At 46.0% G+C, this 20,249-nt stretch overlaps 1 protein-coding gene across 1 annotated transcript in view; it reads right to left on the bottom strand.

The window, feature by feature from the left end:
• PDLIM4 (PDZ and LIM domain 4) overlaps positions 1 to 16,785 on the bottom strand; it is a 44,781-nt gene extending 27,996 nt beyond the window's left edge. The window contains exons 1-2 of the mRNA XM_063413221.1: positions 16,586 to 16,785; positions 3,613 to 3,764 (exon numbers count right to left, since the gene is read on the bottom strand). Coding sequence (XP_063269291.1) covers positions 3,613 to 3,764; positions 16,586 to 16,678 — 245 coding nt within the window. The 5' untranslated portion in view covers positions 16,679 to 16,785. The remainder of the gene's footprint in view (positions 1 to 3,612; positions 3,765 to 16,585) is intronic.
• Positions 16,786 to 20,249: the final 3,464 nt, after the last annotated feature.

A 20,249-nucleotide genomic window follows, 5' to 3' on the forward strand; every position in this document is an offset into this window, starting at 1 on the left:
TAATCATGTTACCATATTTTACTCCCTTTCTTTGAGGGGTGACTCCAGGGTCCTGCCTGTCTCCTGACTGCTCTTCATCTCCCACCATGGCACATCACTCTGCTCACAACTGGTTGTTATCACTGATATGGCCATAAGCCTTCTAGAAGCTGAAGGTCTAGAAGCAGCTACAGCTGATGCTTCAAACTTCCCAGGACTGTGAACGTCACCACAATAACTGTAAGTGTTGGATCTATCCTCTGCAAGGCAGGTGAGCAGCACAGGAGCTGAGCTCTGCTGAGCATCCCAAAGGACCCAGCTTGTTCAGACTACGTGAAGAAGCTGCAGGATTTCTCCTCCTTCATTCCTCTCAGCTGAAGCCATTGTGTATTGCTCTGGAAAGCTGCCAGTTTTCCTCTCTATTAGTCTTCAAGGAGCTGCAGAGGGGAAGCTGTGATTCACTTTTTCAGTTGTACTTTTACTGGAAACTTGAGAACATACACTGTCATCCTTCCCATCTTCCAGCAGCTTGCCTGTGCTGCTTACAGCAAACTGACCCCAATAAAATCCCCAGGAACCAGGGGAGATGGAAGGAACATCAGCTACAGGAGGTTCCAGGTGCTTTTGGGGCTGCATGTCCAGCAGATTCACTACTGGGCTTTCTCACATAGAAACTTTCAGAGAAACTCTATGACTTTACATAAAGCAGGAGACTCCTTAGACTCTCCAGGTTCTCAGCAGTGGCACGCACACCGAACCAAGGGGGAAGAAACTGCTGCCAGGATTTAGTTCAGATAGAAGGAATCAAAGCCGAACCTTTGAGGGTTTAGTCTTTGACACCACAATCAGGAAATAAATTCAACTCAACCACCCTGGTGTTCTTGGCTGCACCTGGGGCCTGAGAGATTCTCCCAGTCATCCAGCATCCACCTGGGCCTGTGCACAACAGCCCCAGTGCTGTCATCAAAAGAAAGGGCTGGAATTGGATTGGACTGAAATCATGAAAGTGTGAAAGTTGAAAAAACCCTCTTAGACCACTGTTACCCCAGCATTACCAAGCCCACCACTAAACCATGTCCCCAAGTGCCCCATCCACATGTCTTTTAAATCCCCCCAGGGATATGAGTTCCCTGGGCTTGAAAACCCTTTCAGCGAAGAAATTTTCCCCAACAGCCAATTGAAACCTCCCCTGGCACAACACACTAACACACTTCTTGCCTCTTAAGGAATTTGTTGTGTAACTTGGAAGCAACTTCACAGTGAGGAAAAAGAACAAGTTTTACCAGGTGTCTGTGAGTAATAGTCCTTGGGGCTGCTCAACACCCCGGATCTTCTCCAACCAGCTGCCACATAACTGGCCTGACCCTTCCTGCAGTGAGGCAGCAAAGTACATCCCGTGCTACCTTGGCTTGAAATTCAACAGCTGGGAAGATGATGATGGAACAGCTGTCTAATTTATTACCAGGGCAGCCTGAACCATCTTGCATTTTAAATCGTAATCCGCACTATCACTGCCTTTCCCATAGGCTCACTAAGCCCATGTGAACTCCTGGCCTCCCATTTTGGGGCCATTAACCACAGCCTGAACATCCAGCCCTTGTTCCAGGGATGCCCAAGTAATTCCTCACACCTCACATCAATGCCCACATAGGCATCAGTTAGAAATCAACTCCTTTCATAAATCAATGAGGATTTTCAAACACTTTGTTTCAGAACAGTAAGGCCACTGTGCTGCTTTGCCTTTCACAGCCTCAGTGCCCAGAGACAGACTTGCACATGTTGGGGAAAAGCAGGATCCAAAAAACCCAGGGACAAAACACCCATTAACTTCAGGAAGAAAGGCCAAGAAAGGAGTTAGAAAACAGAGGGTGTGAAGAAAGAGGGAAAACCCCCTCAAGAGATTTGTCCTTGACAAAGGACAAAGAGATTTGGAAGAAAAGAAATATTTGCTAGTCCAGCCTGAAAGCAGGGGCAGCTTCACACATACCAGCACTGACTGTGGGCTCCAGGGGCACAGGAGAGCCATGGAGCCCAACATGCTTAAAAAGCTGTGACATCCCCTGCCCAGCAGTTCCCTGACATGGGCATAGGGCCAGTTTCTTCAGGAAAGCTGCAGCACAAGCCTTCACCCTCCCTGGCAGATGATAAAAGGTTCAGAAAAAGCTGGGGGCTGGCCCTGGCCCTCTGGCACAGATGGGCAGGTCTGGACAGTGCTGCCAAGGGTTTCCCAGCAGTCTGTGTCAGCAGGAACAGTGATGCCATGAGGTCTCACATCCCACACCCAAGGTCTTTCAAGCACTGATTTCAGCAAAACACAGCTCCAACCCATTTTATGGCTGCTTTTATTTGAAGCATGACACTTGGTCTTGGTCAGCCCACTCAGTAATTCCCCCTTCTTGTTTTCCCCACATTCTGACTTTCCTACTGAACTTCCTAGTCTAAGGGCATTTACTGACCAGAGTCTGAAAACAAAACCCATCTTGTTCTCTATCTTAGTAACATATAATATCAAGGGTTGATGGAGAAAGGGCATGGAATGAAGCAGTCCAGAGGGCTGGAAGCACTGCACAGCTCCCTGCCCTCCCCTTCACACTCATGCCTGGCTGGAGGAGCCCTGCTTTGACAAAATAGGGTTAACACCAAAGCTGCCCTCCTTGGCTATGGGGAATTCCACCTGTGTGAAGAGGTTTTGCTTGCTTTCCTTATTTTCTTTCTTTTGTAATACTGAAGCCACATCATCTCTACACCATGGGCTGAGCTCAGAGGACTTTGCTTTAGCCAGGCAGCTCAGAGATGCCCGTCTGAGGAACCATGAGGAATCAGGGAGGGTTTGCTCCATTTATGGCAGCACTCCCTCCCCACTGCCCAGGCATCCAGTCAGAACTGCATGGTTTTCCAAGAAAAGTATAAACAGTAAATGACAGCTCTTTACATCAGGAAATGCCTCTTTAATCTGAAGTGAAAACTATATCCCCTTATTTAAATTTATGACAGATAGTATTAGCCATTTGTGAACCTTATAAGGAGTGCTCATTTTGCCTGGGTAATTTGTGGTTTTGCTACAGAATTAATTGCAATAGAAACCAAAAAAAGACCAAGAAAACCAAACCAACCAAACAAAAAAAAAAACGACAAATACACAAAAAACCACAATACATACACACACAAACCACCCCAACTAAAAAAAAAAAAAAACAAAAAAAACCCCAATACCAAACTCATGTCTTCATTTTGCTTCAAAATACCCAAAAAAGTGCATTTGGCAGGACTTTTAAATGCTTTTTCCTTGAACAGATGCTTAAAATGACAGGTGTATGTTAATGAAGTTGAAGGGTTTGTCCAAGAGAGATTTTGATTCCCATGCTACTCTTGCTTGAGTTGACACAAGCTCAAAGACTCAATTCAGGCCACAGCCTGGACAAGCCTTACAAGATACAAATGATAATCCATATGTATAAATGAACAGAACCCACTTTTTCTGTCAGTGAACCATGAAACATCATTTTGTTTTACTGGACAATTACCCAGACCATGGGGATGCTCCAACAACCAAACCTGAGAGCACATCTGTTCCAGGGCCAGCCAAAGCCCTCTGAGCAAAGCTGACACTGAAGCACATCAGAGAGAACCAACCTGTTCACAGAGAGCAGCAGCTGGTCCACACATGCTTTGATCTTGTTTTGTGCTTCTAGATGTGTCATGTTGTCCGTGTTCTCTCCATTAATTGCCAGAATAATGTCTCCTGGGCACAAGTCTGCCAGGGCTGCTTTACTGCCAGGGTTAATCTGGGAAAAATAAAAGCGTTACTTAAAAGAATGCTGTTTATTTTTTAGAATTCCAGCTTCTTGGAATAAGATGCAGGTAAAAGGCAACAGTTATTTCTGGAGAATATGTGGTTTCTCTACACCAGTAGCACCTACCTGAGGTTGGATGTCAGAACTCCAAGAGCCATCCCGTACAACAACCTTCTCCGAAATAAGAAATTTTAGTCAACTCCAACCACTGCGTGACCAGTTTCCCTCTTCACATTTGTCTCCTGCTTGAAATAAATGTAATATGCTCTTTCCAGAGAGATGCTTCACACTTTGGCTTGCAGACCTTTCATGATGCTGCAAGAATCAATACCTACGTAGAACACAAACCCCTCCTCTCTGGTTAACCACCCACACAGAAGTGCCATCCCCCTGACTGGGGAGAGGTCACGTTTGACATCACTTTTCCTGGACTGACATCCAGCTTGTCTCTTTCTAGCCCTGCATGGTCACCAACCCCAGCGGGATTTAGCAGATATGGCACTTGGGAACATGGTTTAGTGGTAGCCATGGCAGTGGTAGGGTAACAGCTGGAATCGTGGAATCATTACATCCTAAATGATTCCATGATTCTTTTCTATAAATATCACACAGCTCTTTAAGCCTCCACAATTCCTTCCTTTTGGTTTTGTAGGAGTGCCAGAACCTAATAAAGCTTCTAACTTCTTTCCTGAAGAACTAATGACAGGTCCAGGCACTGTTTGTGGTCAGTACACAACAATCTTGTAGCCCATAAAAGAGGTTCTTGAGAAATTACCATTTAATTTACATAATCTTAAATGTGGTTTTAATCTTTCAATAATATAGAATGACGTAAGGCATAGTCAGAAGAGGTAAACATGTCTGGTTAAACTCTCACTAGCTATGTGTTTTCCCTCTAATTTCCTCTTCAATTTATTCACAGCATCTGCTAACCAAACATTTTATCAACTGCGAAGTTACGGAAAGTGTGACTTTTGGTTATTCACGTGTCACTGCATTAAAGCAAGTTAGTGCTTTGATTCTGTTTACTCTTGATCTACACAGATGTAATTCCCTGTCTTAGGTGGTGGGTCTCTGCCCCACCCTCCTTGAGAAATCCAGACAACATGAGCACTGCTCTACCCATCACCTCCTCTTAGCTTACAGTGGTGCATGACAGCAACCAGACAGACCAGGTGTAGTTTTTCAGACAGTAAGTCCAAGTGGGGCAGTTCCCCAGTGCCCAGAAGCCCCTAACCACAGGCCATCATTAAACAAGTGGATTTTTTGGAAAGGGGGCATGCACACACGCCAGCTTTCATCATTTCATACAATCCTACAATGGCTTGTGTTGGAAGGGACCTTAAAGATAATCTTGTTCCAACACAGAAGCACTTCCCACCCAGGTTGCTCCAAGCCCCATTCAACCTGGCCTTCAACACTTCCAGGGACAATTTGTTCTGTTTTTGTAGGGAATTCAAAGAGGATTTAGTCTTACCACAACAGCCCCTGTGGATTGCACTAGAGCTGTCCCTGGTGAGAAGCAGACAGACCTCAGTGTAGCACGGCCCTGCTGCACTGCTCCCTGCGTGACCACAGCTACTGGCACCACCAAAACACAAACCTGGAGGTGTTTGAGAAGCTCAAAACCACTTCTGAGAGTTATCAGAACTGGCAGCCCAAGTTACAGCTTTTGTTGCACTGTCAGAGTAAATCAGTATTTGCCATTTGTTCTTCAATAGTTTCAGCTTGGCTCTAACAAACCCGCCCAGACCAAGTGCTCACGGGCTGCCCTGTGACTCAGCTCAGAGCAAACAACAGGAGATGTCTTTCAGCTCCACACACATTAGCTCTGACATAGGATATTTCAAGCCAGGACAGGATTATTTTTCCCTGGCATTGTTAGGGTTTTTTGGACCCATGTGTTCATTCACAGGGCATTAGGGTCCCTCTACAGCCACAGAAGCTGCCACACTCATTGGAGAGTCAACCTAAAGCTCAACCAGCAACTCCAAGGAAGCACCTCCATGCTCTTGCCTGCTGTAATCTGCTTCCCTCAGTGTTCATCCCACAGCCCTGGCTGCCAGCAGGCTTTTAGACTAACAGCCCTCCAGCTTGACCCAGGACAGCTGTATTTTGTTCTTGTCTATTCAGTGCTTTCTAGATGTCTGATGGATTTTTCCCTCTGTACTGATCTTAACATTGTAATTTCCTTGAAGAATACGCTGCTCACAAATGTGACTCTTAGCTGTTTCCTACTTTTAGCTTCTGCTTTATTTCAAATTATTTTGGCAGTATTTTCATATTAGCATTTTATGCTAGCTGTGGAGATGACCGAGGGCTTGAAATGGAGCTGCACTCCAAGAATTCACTTGAGATACAGCATCGGTGTCTCAACAGCTTGGGAATTATTATTGTAATGCCTGCCAGGCCCAAAGTTTGTATTTTAGTGAATAATATTTAAAATACTGTAGACTAAGTTTTCCTAGCCCACAGCTGTGCAAAGCCATTGCCACCAAACACTCCACAGAAACCCCGACAAGCCTGGTCATGGGTCAGTGCAGTGCTGTGCAGGGGTTCTACCTGCTTTGGACATGGTTTAGGGGTGACCTTGGCAGTGCTGGTCACTATTTTACATAACTCAAAAGCCAACTAATGGAGACTTGGGGTCAAGTTGCCCAACACAGACAAGCCAGAAGCAGAAAGGGGAGAGGACCATCTCTGCATCTTCCTGCCCCGGGAGTACCACCCAGCCTCCTCCTTTGTGCCATCCCTGGTGCTCAGCAGGTTCTGGACACAGCCTGGGATGCAATCCAGAAGAGCTGAGGGCTTCACAGAACCACAGAATGGTTTGGGTTGGAAGGGACCCTGAAGATCATCTTGCTCCAACACCCTGCCATGGCCAGGGACCCCTTTCACTATCCCAGGTTGCTCCAAGCCCCATCCCACCTGATCTTGAACACTTCCAGGGATGGAGCAGCCACAGCTTCTCTGGGCAACCTGTGCCAATGCCTCACCATCCTCACAGAAATCATTTCTTCCTCATATCTAATCAAAATCTTTCGTCCTTCATCTTAAGGCCATTCCCCCAAGTTTTCTGTGAGTGAATCAAAGCAACTCAGAGGAAGGGGTCCAGTGCAGTGGATCTGTCATCAGGGACCATGGCAGGATGGAGTGAGCTGGTGGTGAGCTCTTCATGAGATGGTTAAGTAGATCCCACAGTGCTACCCACCACCTAAGCACTGCTATATTTTCAGCAGGAAGGAACCAAGCACGAAGTATGTGCAGAACCAGTTCATGTGCTGGGGAGGTCACCAGCACTTGTGTTTTCACATTTTCACACTTCCTTTTATGCCCATAGAAGCACGGGTGTGTTCTCTGCCCAAGGCAGCCACTCTGAGAATGCAGCATGCACGCCTGCCAGCTTTACTGCTCTCCCAAAATTAAATAAAGAACAACATTCTGAGTTTAACCCCTCCACAAAAACAAGCAGCTGCTTCCTCACATCTCTCTCTCAAAACATGAAGATGCTTGAGAATGCTTATAAACAGAAAAGACTAAAAGAAACAAACCACTTGCCCAGCAATGAGATTGTAGAGCAGAGCACAAGGGGGTGTTTGCAGAGCACGTGCCCCAGGTGAGCAGCTCCAGGCTCTTGAGATCCCAGAGAGCAGCTCCTCCCCATCCAGCATGCCTGTGGAGGGTGTGTCCTGCAGGGATTTATTCACCTAAGAAGCCAGAATGGACTTTTTTTCCCCTTCTCTAATGAGAATATTATTCTTCCTAAGCCCCTCAGGACATGTCTCATTTGTGACATCTTTCTGTGTCCTCCACATAGGACTGTGCTTCGAAAAATACCAGAGTTCCAATATTGGTGCCTGTCTCAAACCCCTCTATTGTTCCAGTAAGAAAAAGACAAATTTAAAGAAAGAGCTCCCCGTGAACAGCCCTTTTTTCACTGTCCTCTGCCTCTTCAGTCACCACAAAAGGTTCAGGGACAGCACTGTAAGCATCACCTCCACACTATGCCTTTTGCCAAGTCATCCACCAGAGAACTCTATCTCAATAAATACAACCAATTTTTAAAAATAAGTTTTTCCAATTATATTCCCCACTGCTTTTTCCAGCATTACCATCCACCTCTCCCCTCTCCTCTAGGGCAATTACCCTTCAGCAGGCTCTTCCCCAGCCAAGTGAACATTCTGATGCTATGAAAAAGACTGGGATAATCCCAAAGCCAGCAGCAGCTCTCTTATCTGGCCACTGGAGCATCTCTAGGATTTACTGAGTGCTGGCATCTGACAATGGCAGGCCATTAAAATAAAGTACATTGGGGCAACTGCCTTGTGCTTAACCTAAGTTGGCTGATGTAGGAGCTGTGCAGTCTAATTTAGTAAACAAGAACATTTGCACCAAGAGAAGTTTGCTCTTGAAACACAGTGTTCTACCCTCTGCCCTGGAGCCTGGCCACAGAAGGGCCAGGGCTGGGAGAGCATCCAAAACAGGGTGAAGTCCCCATGGCTGCTGCCTGCATCCCCTGCCCTCACAGGGACGGGAACCCACCACTGCAGGGACAGCTCTACTGGGAAACAGCTTTGCTCAAGCCAGCTTTGGAATTGGGCAAACACCACAAGCTGAAACAATCAATACTTCAGTAGAAGGTTAATTTGTAATATTAGCTCAATCCCTTTTTTACTCTTTTCCTCAGAAACCTGCCTCTAAGGTCACCTGTATCAGGACTGAAGGATGAGGGATGCAGCTCCTCACTGCCTGCACAGGCTTCAGCACACCATGAGGAGGTCAAGTTAGCCTTTATTCTCACAGAAGTTTTTATCCAAATCAACAAAAGGTGCCTATTCTGGCCATTCCCATCTACATAATGAAGGCAGCTTTATCTCTGTCACATCTTCACTTTTTATTAAAGGTGGTACTCTAATGCATCCCATCAGTGCACAAAGCCAGGAATTAACAGGTTAAAAGGTGCAATGCCAAACAGGCCTACACAGACCACACCATCTTCTCTTAAATCAGTGATAGTTTGTTGTAGGCAAGGCTGGAGGAAATTTTCTGTTCTGCAACTGTGATCAAAAGAGACTGATTAAAGTCTTTCAGAGGCTTTCAAGACAGTGTGACAAAATTCTCAGCTTTTAAACAAAGCCCGTCTGTTCCACGCTGTGGGGTAGGGAATCTTTTAAAGCAGGAAGAACCAAGAGTCAAATAATTAACTAATGAAAATGAAGTCTCTAAATTCTTTAGACATTCTTTCCAGGGATTCTCTTCAGCATTTCAAAGCATCGTGCCTTGAATTCCTTGCCAATTAATTTGCATTTTTCTAGTTGCTTATATAAAGTCTGATGTATCAATACATTATTTAGACAAGCTCACAGCCCAGTAAAGGAAGAACACTGTTTATGCAGTCTAAATTCATTTAACTACAGAAGAAAACAAGCTTAAAAGAATAGAAGGGAAAGAACGAAAGTACAAGTATGAAAAGCAAGACACTTGAGAATCCTTTTGAATCCAAGTACTAATGCATCCAAATCCAGATGTAGAAACAGATCCATAGTGCAGATCCTAACCCAGCTCGAAGTATGAGGTCTCTGTACAAAGAAGAGGCTGAGAATCAATGAAATTGGACACATGTTTTAGAGCAACCAGCCACTAACCCATGTCCAGAGCTCAAAATGTGGATTTAGAAGGGATCCACAAGGATCATCTGGCATACTTTATCAACAACTCTTATGCTCAGGCCAAGGGCACACAAGTCCAGCAGCACTCCCCACCCTGCCCATGGTCTCAGCCACCAGGAGCCCCTTACTCCTTCCTCCAAAGACAAGTTAAACATTCTGTGCTGCTTTACTGCACAGAACAGCCCAATTAAGCAATACTGCTGCTACTACACTTAAATCTGCTTTATGTTTACTTTGCCTTGTGAGGGAGCAAGGCCAGGGAGGGACAGCTGCCCTGGGGACACCAGTGAGCCCTTGATGTGGGTGTGTTTGGAGCACCACTGCACACCTCTGAACAAACCAGACTGAGCAGCATCACAGAACATGTTTATGGCCAGAATTGCTTCATCCCCTTCAGAGATTTTGGACCCAGCTCTCCAGTGAAGTCTTCCCCCTCTGACACCTCTCAACAAGCAGCAGGGCTTCTCAAGCCCTTCTCAGCAGCAAGCCTTAAGCATGGTGCAGAAAACATGGAGGAACTGCTTAGAGTTTGTCTTCCAAACCATCCTGCCTCTCGGCCAGGAAGGCAGCCTGACACTTTCCTTCCCATCAAAAGCAAAGTGTACAGAGCGATCTCCAAAGAGAAAAAAATTCTTCAGCATAGAAAGTTTAATCCAGTTGGTGAGCATACCTGAAGTTTCATTCTTGCAGTCAATCACAGAGTGCAGGGATTTGTGCCTTTGTTACACAGCTGCTTTCTCCCAGTTTAATGGTAAATGTCAAATATTTTGTAGGGTTTGGTCTTTTGGACCAGAAGCTTTACTCATACTAAAGGTTTCTGAAGTGTTTTGTTGCTTATGGTAAAGAGCAGCATTCAGAGCAGTGTCAGCATCCTCCCAGCTGACGATCTCTGTTGTTACCGACCAGTCCTGGAGTCAACTGTCCAAGACAGCTTCTCTTTTAGCTGTGCACTGCCCACATCTCATAATTAATAATGATTTAAATAATCTTCTTTATTCTGGTATAGTTTGTTTTCTGGAGCTTGGGCTGTAAAATGTCATTGCCACATAATCTGCTATCAATCCACACAACATGTAAAACTACTTAAAGGTTTAATGGGTGTGAATGCAAGTTGCTCTGGTTGTCAAGAAGGATTGAGTGTGGCTGTGAGGCTTCTTTATGGCATTTGGAAAACTCATTGGCTGAAATCCTCTTGAACAGCACTTTTTCTTTTTTTAAAATAGAGCTGTGTTCTCTGTGGGGAGAAAGTTTGGGCCTCTCCTGGCTGTAAAAGTTCCTCAAAAGCCACACTGCAGCTTGACATCTTTGCTGTTGCTCAATTAACGTAGTGAAACTCGTGTTTGCTGAAGTTTTTGTGTAAATTCTGAAGCAGAAACCAAACACAACCTTATCTACCAGGGCCTGGGGCAAATGGAGTGTTAGGGGCTGTGTACAAACCCACTACACGAACAAGCTCAGTGAGATACGGGGTGTGCTCTGGCACACATCTGGCACTGATAACAAATCAAGCAGAGTATTTTTCTGTGAACTTGTTTGTTTTAACCTTTTCTATCAACACTGCTAGATTTTGAGAGAGCTACTGTTTTCTTTCACACTTTAGCACCTGTGGTTACAGATGACTTAAAAAATACAAACGTTTTTACTACGTGTTTGGGTATCTGAGAACCACAAGTCAAGACATTTTGAGAACTCAGAAATCAAACAACAAATTCGGTTAGAAATACTATATTGTTCCTTCCAGGATTTCCTGTGACATGTATTTTCATCCCTAAGCTACCAAAAATGGAATTAAATTGCATCGGTCTGCATTAATTCCACACAATTCATAATGGCATATTTGTATTAAAATTAAAGGACTTATCCAATTTCAGGAGGGCCAGAATTATAACCATCTGCTGTGTTACACAGCAAAAAAAGTTTAGGAAAAAAAAGAATGATTGCACATATTTCCCCCTGTATGCTTCTTACACCGACAGGGCTGTTCTAGTAAGCCTGTTATCTAACTATTCCCTTTAACCCACTTTATCAAGTGAGATTTAACTGCACACTTCTACGAAATAATTTTGAATACCTGTCCCAACAGGCAATCTTTCAATCTTCAAGGAAAACTGACATCACCACCATTTAGAACAAAAAGAAGGGGGAAGGAAGAAAAACCCCAAACCCACAAATCCCTAATCCCAAATACCCAGGGACACTGAATCTTTACTGCTTTGTCCAGCCTGGCAGAGGCCTGGTGCGTTTTCACGGGTGTGCTGGGTTTATTTTGTTAACTTGCCCCAAGGTCAGATCTCGCCTAAATGGATCTACATGAATCATTCTTTCCACCTGCTTTCCCACTTGGCATTATCAGTGTGCTTAATTACAGTAATTAGTGTTAGGTTTTCATTCCAGTATGTTCCACTGTCTCCTGAACCAGCACAAGCATTTAGCCTTCTCTTTCAGTTATTAAACAAAGCCTCAGCGACAGAAACACTTTAGCAGCAAATATATTTGTGACACATTTCTGTAAGTTCTTATCTGTAGCTTGGATTAACTGTTCCCTACCAGCACAGCTTCACACTTAACAACCCAGACCTCTCGCCCCTGAGGTTATAGGAATGACGAGAACAACAAAAACTAACTAGCAAAAAAAATATTTCCTTCCACTTGAAAAAATCATCCCACTTAGCTACTGTAATAACATTACTGTGCAACCCACTGAGGGACAGCTTTCATCACACAGCTCTACACAGGCAGCAAACCCACCAAAAGTCAGCAGAAATCAGGTGGGGTCGTAGTTTTAGCATTCAGCAACACAGAGTGGCTGCTTCAGTCCACCTGGGAGCTCTGAACAGAGAGTATAATTTCCATCTAATAAACTATCAAATATATAGGAATTATGTGAAACCAAAAAACTTATGGAAATCAAAGTCCTCCTAACTTGTCTCAAATGGAGACAAAATTCCTGTTCCTTTGCTGCCGTCTCTGATCCTTGCCTTCTACAACAACACAGACGGAGTTCCTGGGGTAACCAAACCTGTTGCTCTCAGCTCTGGGGAGCCCCTTCTGCACAGCCATCCCCACCCACACAAGGACAAACCTCACAGGCCTCCCCAGATATTAAAGCACTGAGTGGGTTCTCTCTGCACTCATACAGGATCACAGCGTAGATCTGGGCATTTCCCAGCTGCCCTGACAGAGTCAACAAAATCACTTTTACTGGAATTCCTTCCTCAGCAGAATTCTTTCTTGAGTATCCTAACCTTTAACAGGACACGTCTCTGCTCAAATGCAAAAGCTGCTTAAGTTTAAAAGTCAACCTTAACTCAAACAATACCTGGATAATGGATTGCAAACCAATTATTTCTCATCCTTCTTGTGTTACAGTTCCAAGGCAACACTGAAAATTGCGTTTTTGCTGCTCCACTGGAGACCAGCGGGTAAAGTCGTGTTGAAGCCAGCAGGTAAAGGAAAAATTATATTAAAATCTCATTCAAAAAATACTGGAATTGGTCCATTTGTCAATTATCTGTTTAGCTAAGTAATTTATCTATGATTTGAAAAACAGCAAGTGCATGGATTAACACTGGCAGAGCCGGGCAGATGACGACATCGGCTGCTCCAGGAGCAGGACAAGCAAGTTCAAATGATTAAATGCATTCAGCTCCTCCAGTTACGCTAATGACTGATTATCTTTTAATCCCAGGCAAGGGGCAGATCAGCTCTGATCCCACACAGAACCACAGCACTCACTCATGTGGTTACAAGCACAACACTGAGAACAGCCAAGTGAGTTATTCCACTCCTGCTCCTGAGCCATGGCTGCTGGTCAAAAGGAATGTTGTCACTGGAATAGGAGCCACAGGGAATCCCCTTTCCCACAAACACAGCACCCAGTATTAGCCTGCTCAACCAAGGAATGGCAGTTGTCAGCTACCAGAAATTTAATTAAGTCTTAAAACTGCTTTCTATCAAGTCATTAAGGCAAACTCAAAGCATATCTTTTATACCATTTTCTACCCCTATAAATATCCTCAGGAGGAGTAACCATTAATGATGTGATGTCCTACACCTAGTGTTAGCTCACTGTAACAGTGAGTATAGAAAAAACTCTGCATTTTCCCCCTAGAGCATGGCCTGGGGCTACAACTCCCTCCCCAGCACTGTGCTGACAACACACCAGTATCACCCTCCAGGGCTGAGGGCCCCCAAACCAGCCCAGCAAACTCCAGCCCTGATAATATGGGTCCTCCTGAATATAAAAGAAGAAACAGGGGATAAAAGGGTAGCTGTAGCAAACCTAACTCTTCATGTGACTGCATGAGAGAGATGCCCTAAGCACACCCTTCTGGATTTGCATCTATCTTCAATACTGAGCAACTCAACAGCCCATCTGGAGCCCTGGCCTCTCCAGGGCAGAGCTCAGCATCAGCTGCTCAGCAGAGCAACCAGATCTTTACCACATCACTTAAGACTGATCAAATCACAGAGGGAAGTGACCTGTTTTCAAGAAAAAAAGACCATTGCTTAATGTCATGAGCCTATTTGAGACAGCTGCAAGGGATAGACTGAATACCATCAGCACCTGCACAGACACAGCCACCTCACAGGGGCTAAAGGCCAAAGAAAACCCTTGTGAGTGAGGCAGGTTCCATCCCATAGCAGGACAGGGCCATTGTCATGTTCCACGCTATCAAATCCATACATTGTCATTTATCTCTTGATAATATTATCACAAGACACTTTTGTGGACCACCTTCAGCATTGGCCCCTGCCCAACACCTCTGTGCCCTGCACCACTGTGCCTCAGCTCACCCTGGCAGCTCCTTTCAATATTTCCAGCTGCTCCTTTATTTCCAGCCTCCAGCACCCAGAGCTGAATGTGGGTGGCCTTGGATGCCTCAAATCCCAAACTGCAACCTGATTTCCCAACATAACCAGTCCAGGTAGGATACCTGCAGAGCTGCACACCTTGTGACACGCTGATCCTCAGCCCCCTTTGGGCCAAGCAGTGGGATGCAGCAATCCCCCATCCCTCAGGCAGCCTAGCACACCAAGGACATGTTGGCATCTTGGGCCCACAGCTGGATGTGGATTCTGAGAGTGTGGTCCTGCCTCCCGGCAGAATTTCTGCTTTTCAAAGATGTTTGTAATTTAATGGCATTTCAGTCTAAAACAAATAAAATTGAAATTAAAGAAGAAAGGCACTTTGAAGGAAGGAGAAGTCAGCCAAAAGCCTCCACAATTAGCAAGAGTCTCCCTCCTGCCGTGAGCCAGGCTGGGCAAAGGGGATGGAGGCTCGTCGTTCCTGGAGACAGGGAGCCCCCAACCCCCTTGCCCACATTTCAAGTCAGAAAGAAAAGCTTTCCTGAACAATTACAGAATAAAAGGGAATATGGCACCACAACAGCCACGATCAGTCCTCTGCACAGTAGCAGGGCTGCACAGACCCAGCACCAGGCAAAGCCCAGGGAACCCTCCAGCAGCCCCTTCCTGCCTCCCCATGGCCAGGAGCTGTAGCAGAGAGAATTCTTCCCCAGTTTCAACATTTTCAGGTACTATTTGCAAAGCAACCAAGGTCTTTTCTTGTGTTTAGAGACCAGAGCCCAAGCAGAGCACCCTACATGTATATTTACACCCTAGTGATTTGTTTACCACCCTCCAGGAGCAGCTGTTAGAGTATGGCACATTAAGAGCATCAGCCCAGACTTCAATGGGAGCAGAATTAAAAAAGGATCCAATTTAAAAGGCTGCCAAATGGAATAACACCCTACATCTGCTTCTTGTGTTACAACTCCTGGTGATCCACAGCAAGACTGGCCTGAGGAGAATCCTCCTCCTCACACCTCCCAGGTTTGCTGAATCAAACAAGAAATTTGGCAAGCCACCTATCTAGGCAAAAGCAGACTTAGGCTTTTCTTGTTTAATATTAAACCACGTGGTTTTTTTTCAAAGTAACAGGAAAACTGGCTCCCTCCACTAAGGTCAGATGTTCACTTCCACAACAAGAACATTCCTACAATTGCTGGGAAGCGATTTTTGATACAGCCCATGTTACCAGGAGAGAACTAGAACTCTCCATGTCCAGGAGGTTCAGGCTGAACCCCAAAAGCCAAGTGTCCCCTGTCACAGAACAGCCAGCCCCACCTGCACCACCCTGGTTTTCCCTCTTCTCCATCCATCTCCCCCTGTTACTCCTCCGAAACAGCCCTCACTGGAGCACTTGGAAAGAGACAAAGCAAAAACACAGACAAAGCCATGCAATAAACATGCTTGAATCAAAGACAAACTAAATCTCTTTAAAACATGCTTTCTTCCATAATTATCTCTTTGAAACTCGGGATCCGTGTTTTCTCTTTTCTGTCACAGCTTGGGCAGATGAATGAAAAAACGGCAAACAGCTTGTGTGCATTACAAGAGTATTTTTAAGTTACAGCTCCTCTCAAATGCACAGTGTTTGTTCCAGAAATTCGGCAGCAGCAGCTGCCCGGGGGAGCTTGGCAATCCCGCACAGCCCGACCCGCGGGAAGGCAGCGCAGCCCAGGGCACCCAGCGCTCTGCGATGGAAATGTGAAATGTGACTGCCACACCCAGCACCTCATCCATCACACAGCCCACCGCACCACCTCGCCGCCATCCTGCCTGCACGGCCGATGGTTGGTTTTCACGTATATCTACACACAAAGCCTATTTCAAGCTATCTGCGGCGCCTTAGCGAAGAATTTTCCAGAACACATATTTGTGAGGTCAAACACAAGTGTGAGTACACTTACACAGTAATTATTACCAGCCCACAGAGACCCCAGAACACTGCAGCCTGCATGGAGAAACTTCTTGCTGACTTAACTCATGGCTTCTTTAAAAACCCCAACAGCCTGTGAACTCAGTCCAGGGCACGAATCCAAACCCTGTGAACACTAAAAACTTTGAAAGCAGATCCTTATGAATTAGCATCCAAAAAAATAAAGCGTGGGGAACGCCGTTTAACACTGGGAAAAGCAGCTGAAGGAGTACAAAGCTCAGAAGGGAGCACTCATTTGAGTGCACTGAGTGTATATAGAATAATTTGGAGTTCCGAAGAGCCCAAGCGCTGCTCCCCGCGGGGCCCGGGTACCGCCCGCCCGCCGCCCATCACCTGCGGCCGCTCCCGTCCCCGCTCACCCTGGAGATGGTCAGCGGGGCGCTGAAATCTTTTCCGCCCACCAGACGAAAGCCCCACGGCGAAGGGCCGCGCAGCACCACCGAGTGGGACATAGCGGCGGCGGCGGGGCGCTCCGTGCCCGGCTGCAGCTCCGGCTCCCGCTCACCGGCCGCGACTCCCGGCGCCGGCACGGAGCGAGCCCGCCCCCGGCGCGCCCCGCCCGCAGGGCGGGCCCGGGGGAGGAGCAGCCCCGTCCCGCCTGGCTGGGGGAGCTGCTGCACGGATATACCCCTGATTCCTTTTATTAGTGGGGTACAGAGCCGCTACTCGCAGTGGTGAAGTTATAATATTTTACTACTAGTAAAACATACGTTTGGTGTGCTCAAAGCCCCCCACCCTCACTGCAGTTTCGTCCTCTGCAGTGGAAGGAAAATGATGCAATAGGTCAGTAAACGTTTGGTTGTGGCTGTTTTATTCATTACAATAAGTCTTCTGAATGAGAAAAAAGTTCAGGAAAATAATCGGGTTTGGTTTAAAGCAGTTTGTGAATCTTTCACTTGGTCATCACTTGGGCAAAAGATAAACTTCCAAGCAAATAATCACAGAATCACAGAATGATTTCGTTTGGGATGGACCTGAAATGTCATCTCAATCCAATCCCCTGCTGTGGGCAGGGGCACCTTCCACCATCCCAGGTTACTCCAAGCCCCACCCAGCCTGGCCTTCGACACTTCCAGGGATGGGGCATCCACAGCTTCTCTGGGCACCCTGTACCAGGGCCTCCCCACCCTCACAGGGAGGAATTTCTTCCTAATATCCAATCTACCTCTGCCCTCTGTCAGTTTGAAGCCATTCCCCCTTGTTCCATCACTCCAGGCCCATGCTCCAAGTCCCCCTCCAGCTCTTTTGGAGCCCCTTTAGGCACTGGGAGGGGCTCTTAGTTGTCCCCAGAGCCTTCTCCAGGCTCAATGCTCCCAGGTGTCTCAGTCTGTCCCTACAGCAGAGGTGCTCCAGCCCCTGGAGCATCTTTGAGGCCATTGTACCCCAATATTGCTGTGTCCTTGCAGGGGTCTCTGGAGCAGCACCTGGCAGTGCAGAGGATCTCGGTTTCCTGGTGGTACAGCTGGATCAGTGACTGTGGGAGCACCATGGAGATGCTGCCAGTGGGTGTTTAATGCGATGGTTTGCAGGCACAGAGTGCTGGGTTGGAGGTGGGGTGGGTATTCAGCAGAGCTGCTCAGGATGTCCCCTAGAAAGTGAGAAAAGATCTCAAAATGTCTGTAAAATTTCCTTTTCTTCCTGGAAAGGGCTGGACTGGAATATCCAAGTTGGGGAAAAAAAAAAAAAAAGGACTAGCAAAGGATCCATTGTTTAGAAAGTCCTGTTTCATTGAGTACCTTCTCACTTCCTGATTTCTGCCGATTTGATTTATGTGCCATTTGCTGTGAAGGCTCTTTGCTCATGACCTGGGAAAGTTTGTGTGACTGGCTCATTGCTGTGCCCATTTACTGGGCTTTGGTCTTGGACATGGGTCAGAGCTGTGCTTTTAAACAGGCTCCAGAGCTGTCCTGCAGCTTTGGGATATAGCGGCATGAGTACAGTCTACATGCTGTGTCACGAACCTGAAACACAATACACTTGGTTTGCTTTGCTAGAAAGGTGCCTGCAGAGGAGAGGTCCAGCTGCAGCCAATACCAGCAGAGCTTTCCCTTGCTCTTTGTTCCTCACAAGCGCCTGCCTTCACCAGCAGAGGCTACACAGGCTGACTTTTGTCTGGGTGATGAATCATACCTCCTTATTCCTGCATGATATCACCCAGCTTGCAGAAGCCTGGGAGTAGGCTGGTCTGAGGTTCCTTTGCTTGTGTTAGAAAATCCACCCAGACAAACAGCAAAATTCCTCTTGCAGAGAGGTGGAGGAAAGGTCCCACCTCTCCTGCTCTCACTGTTCAGTGATGAAGAGGATTCTCTGAAGGACAGAGTTAAAAATGTGCACAAATGCAGTGTGTCAGCATCGGCATCTCCTTCCTCTTAGGAGGGAAAAGAAAAAAATCTTTCTGTGAAAGGCACTAAGTTTACTGGAAAATAGCAACAGTAAAGCAGAGATATGAAAAAAAAAGAGAAAGAAACTAAACCCACAGTTCAGTAGAGTCAAACATTTCCCACTGCCATTCACTGGAACTCCATTCCCTGGGTGGGTTCTGAACTGCACCCTGCTGCGAAGGGCAGCTCTGCTGTGCAGCAAAGCCTCAGGGGTTCGAAGTAATTCGCTGGCAGAGGCAGGAGATGATCCAAACACAGAAATCCCCTCTATTAGAGTATTCATTTCAAAAGCAGACAGGAAACTGCTGGCTCCAAGGCACTTTCTCTTCAAGGCTTTTTGAATGCTCGGCCCAGATCACTCCTCATGGAACTGATGGCTCATCTAAAACTTAACTCAAGTATAACAAAATTAGCCAAATTGGAATAAATTTGTGGATATGTTTATTCCAAATGAGACTCTATTCCAGAATACACTACACCGTGTGTAGTAGAGGCAGTTTTACTATGAATAAAATTATATACATTTGAATTGCTCCTGATGGAAAATGTTGACGTGCAGAGCAGCTCTCAGGATTCGGAACTCGATCAGGAACTATTTTGCACCCCTCTGTCATAGATACTTTTCCCCATGATGCAGGGAATGAGAACATCAGCTGAAGAGGTCCACGGTTCCCCATGTTCTCTCAGCTGCTCACACACCTTTTCACATGTGCTTTCTTTGAGCAAAGCAAACACAACTCTGCAGCCTACAGAGGACCCAGTCAGCTCTCACTTCAACCACCTAAAGTGAGCTCATAAATTTCTGTTTTTTCTTTGATAGAATCATGGAATCACAGAATGGCTTAGGTGGGGTGGGACATTAAAGATCAACTTATTCCAACCCACACTGACAGGGACACATCCCTCTAGAACAGGTTGCCCAGCAAGAATTTTTCAATTCTATTTCAGCTCATTGCCACAAACTAATTGGAATTCTATTCTGGCTGAGAAATTAACAGGACCAATGACAGCTGAACCTTGCTGTGGGAGCAAGCCTAGACATCCAGCTGAAATACAGCACTGCCAGTGTGCTCATTCTTCAGCTGAGCGCTGGAACCCTACAGCGAGCTCTAACAAAGACCACACATTATTCAAAGGGAGGTCAAACATGTTCATGAATTCAATCTCATCACTCTGTTCACTTTATCTTTCCCTTCCCTGATATTTTCCTTGATATTTGTTTCCAGTATTTTTCCACCCCAAAGCCTTATCACCTCTGTTTCTTTTTTTGACTATTCCGTTCAGGCTCTGCTTTGCCACCGGTGACACTCTCGGTTTCCTTCCTTTGTTATCGCAGACCGACTGCGTAAACTACAGATCTTTGTGTCCCATTTTGAATGAACATTCACGTTTTCCATCTGCCACCCTCCCAATATTTAGCAGAGGTCTGTGTTTATCTGAGAGTCCTGGTAATGATCCTTCTTTGCTCTTTTTCTTTTTGAACATCTGTCCATGTAAGAGTTGTTTAAAGCATGATTATGGCTTGATAGTTCTTCTCCAGGTCAGGAGATTTTCTTGCTTGTACAAATTGTCGTGAGGGCTCTGGCTGTTTCTTGTTAGAGTCATTTCAGTGGCTGAAGTTAGTCATGAGTTATGCATTTAT

This window comes from Prinia subflava, chromosome 16, assembly GCF_021018805.1.
Source record: "Prinia subflava isolate CZ2003 ecotype Zambia chromosome 16, Cam_Psub_1.2, whole genome shotgun sequence".
In the NCBI taxonomy this organism is placed as follows: domain Eukaryota; kingdom Metazoa; phylum Chordata; class Aves; order Passeriformes; family Cisticolidae; genus Prinia; species Prinia subflava.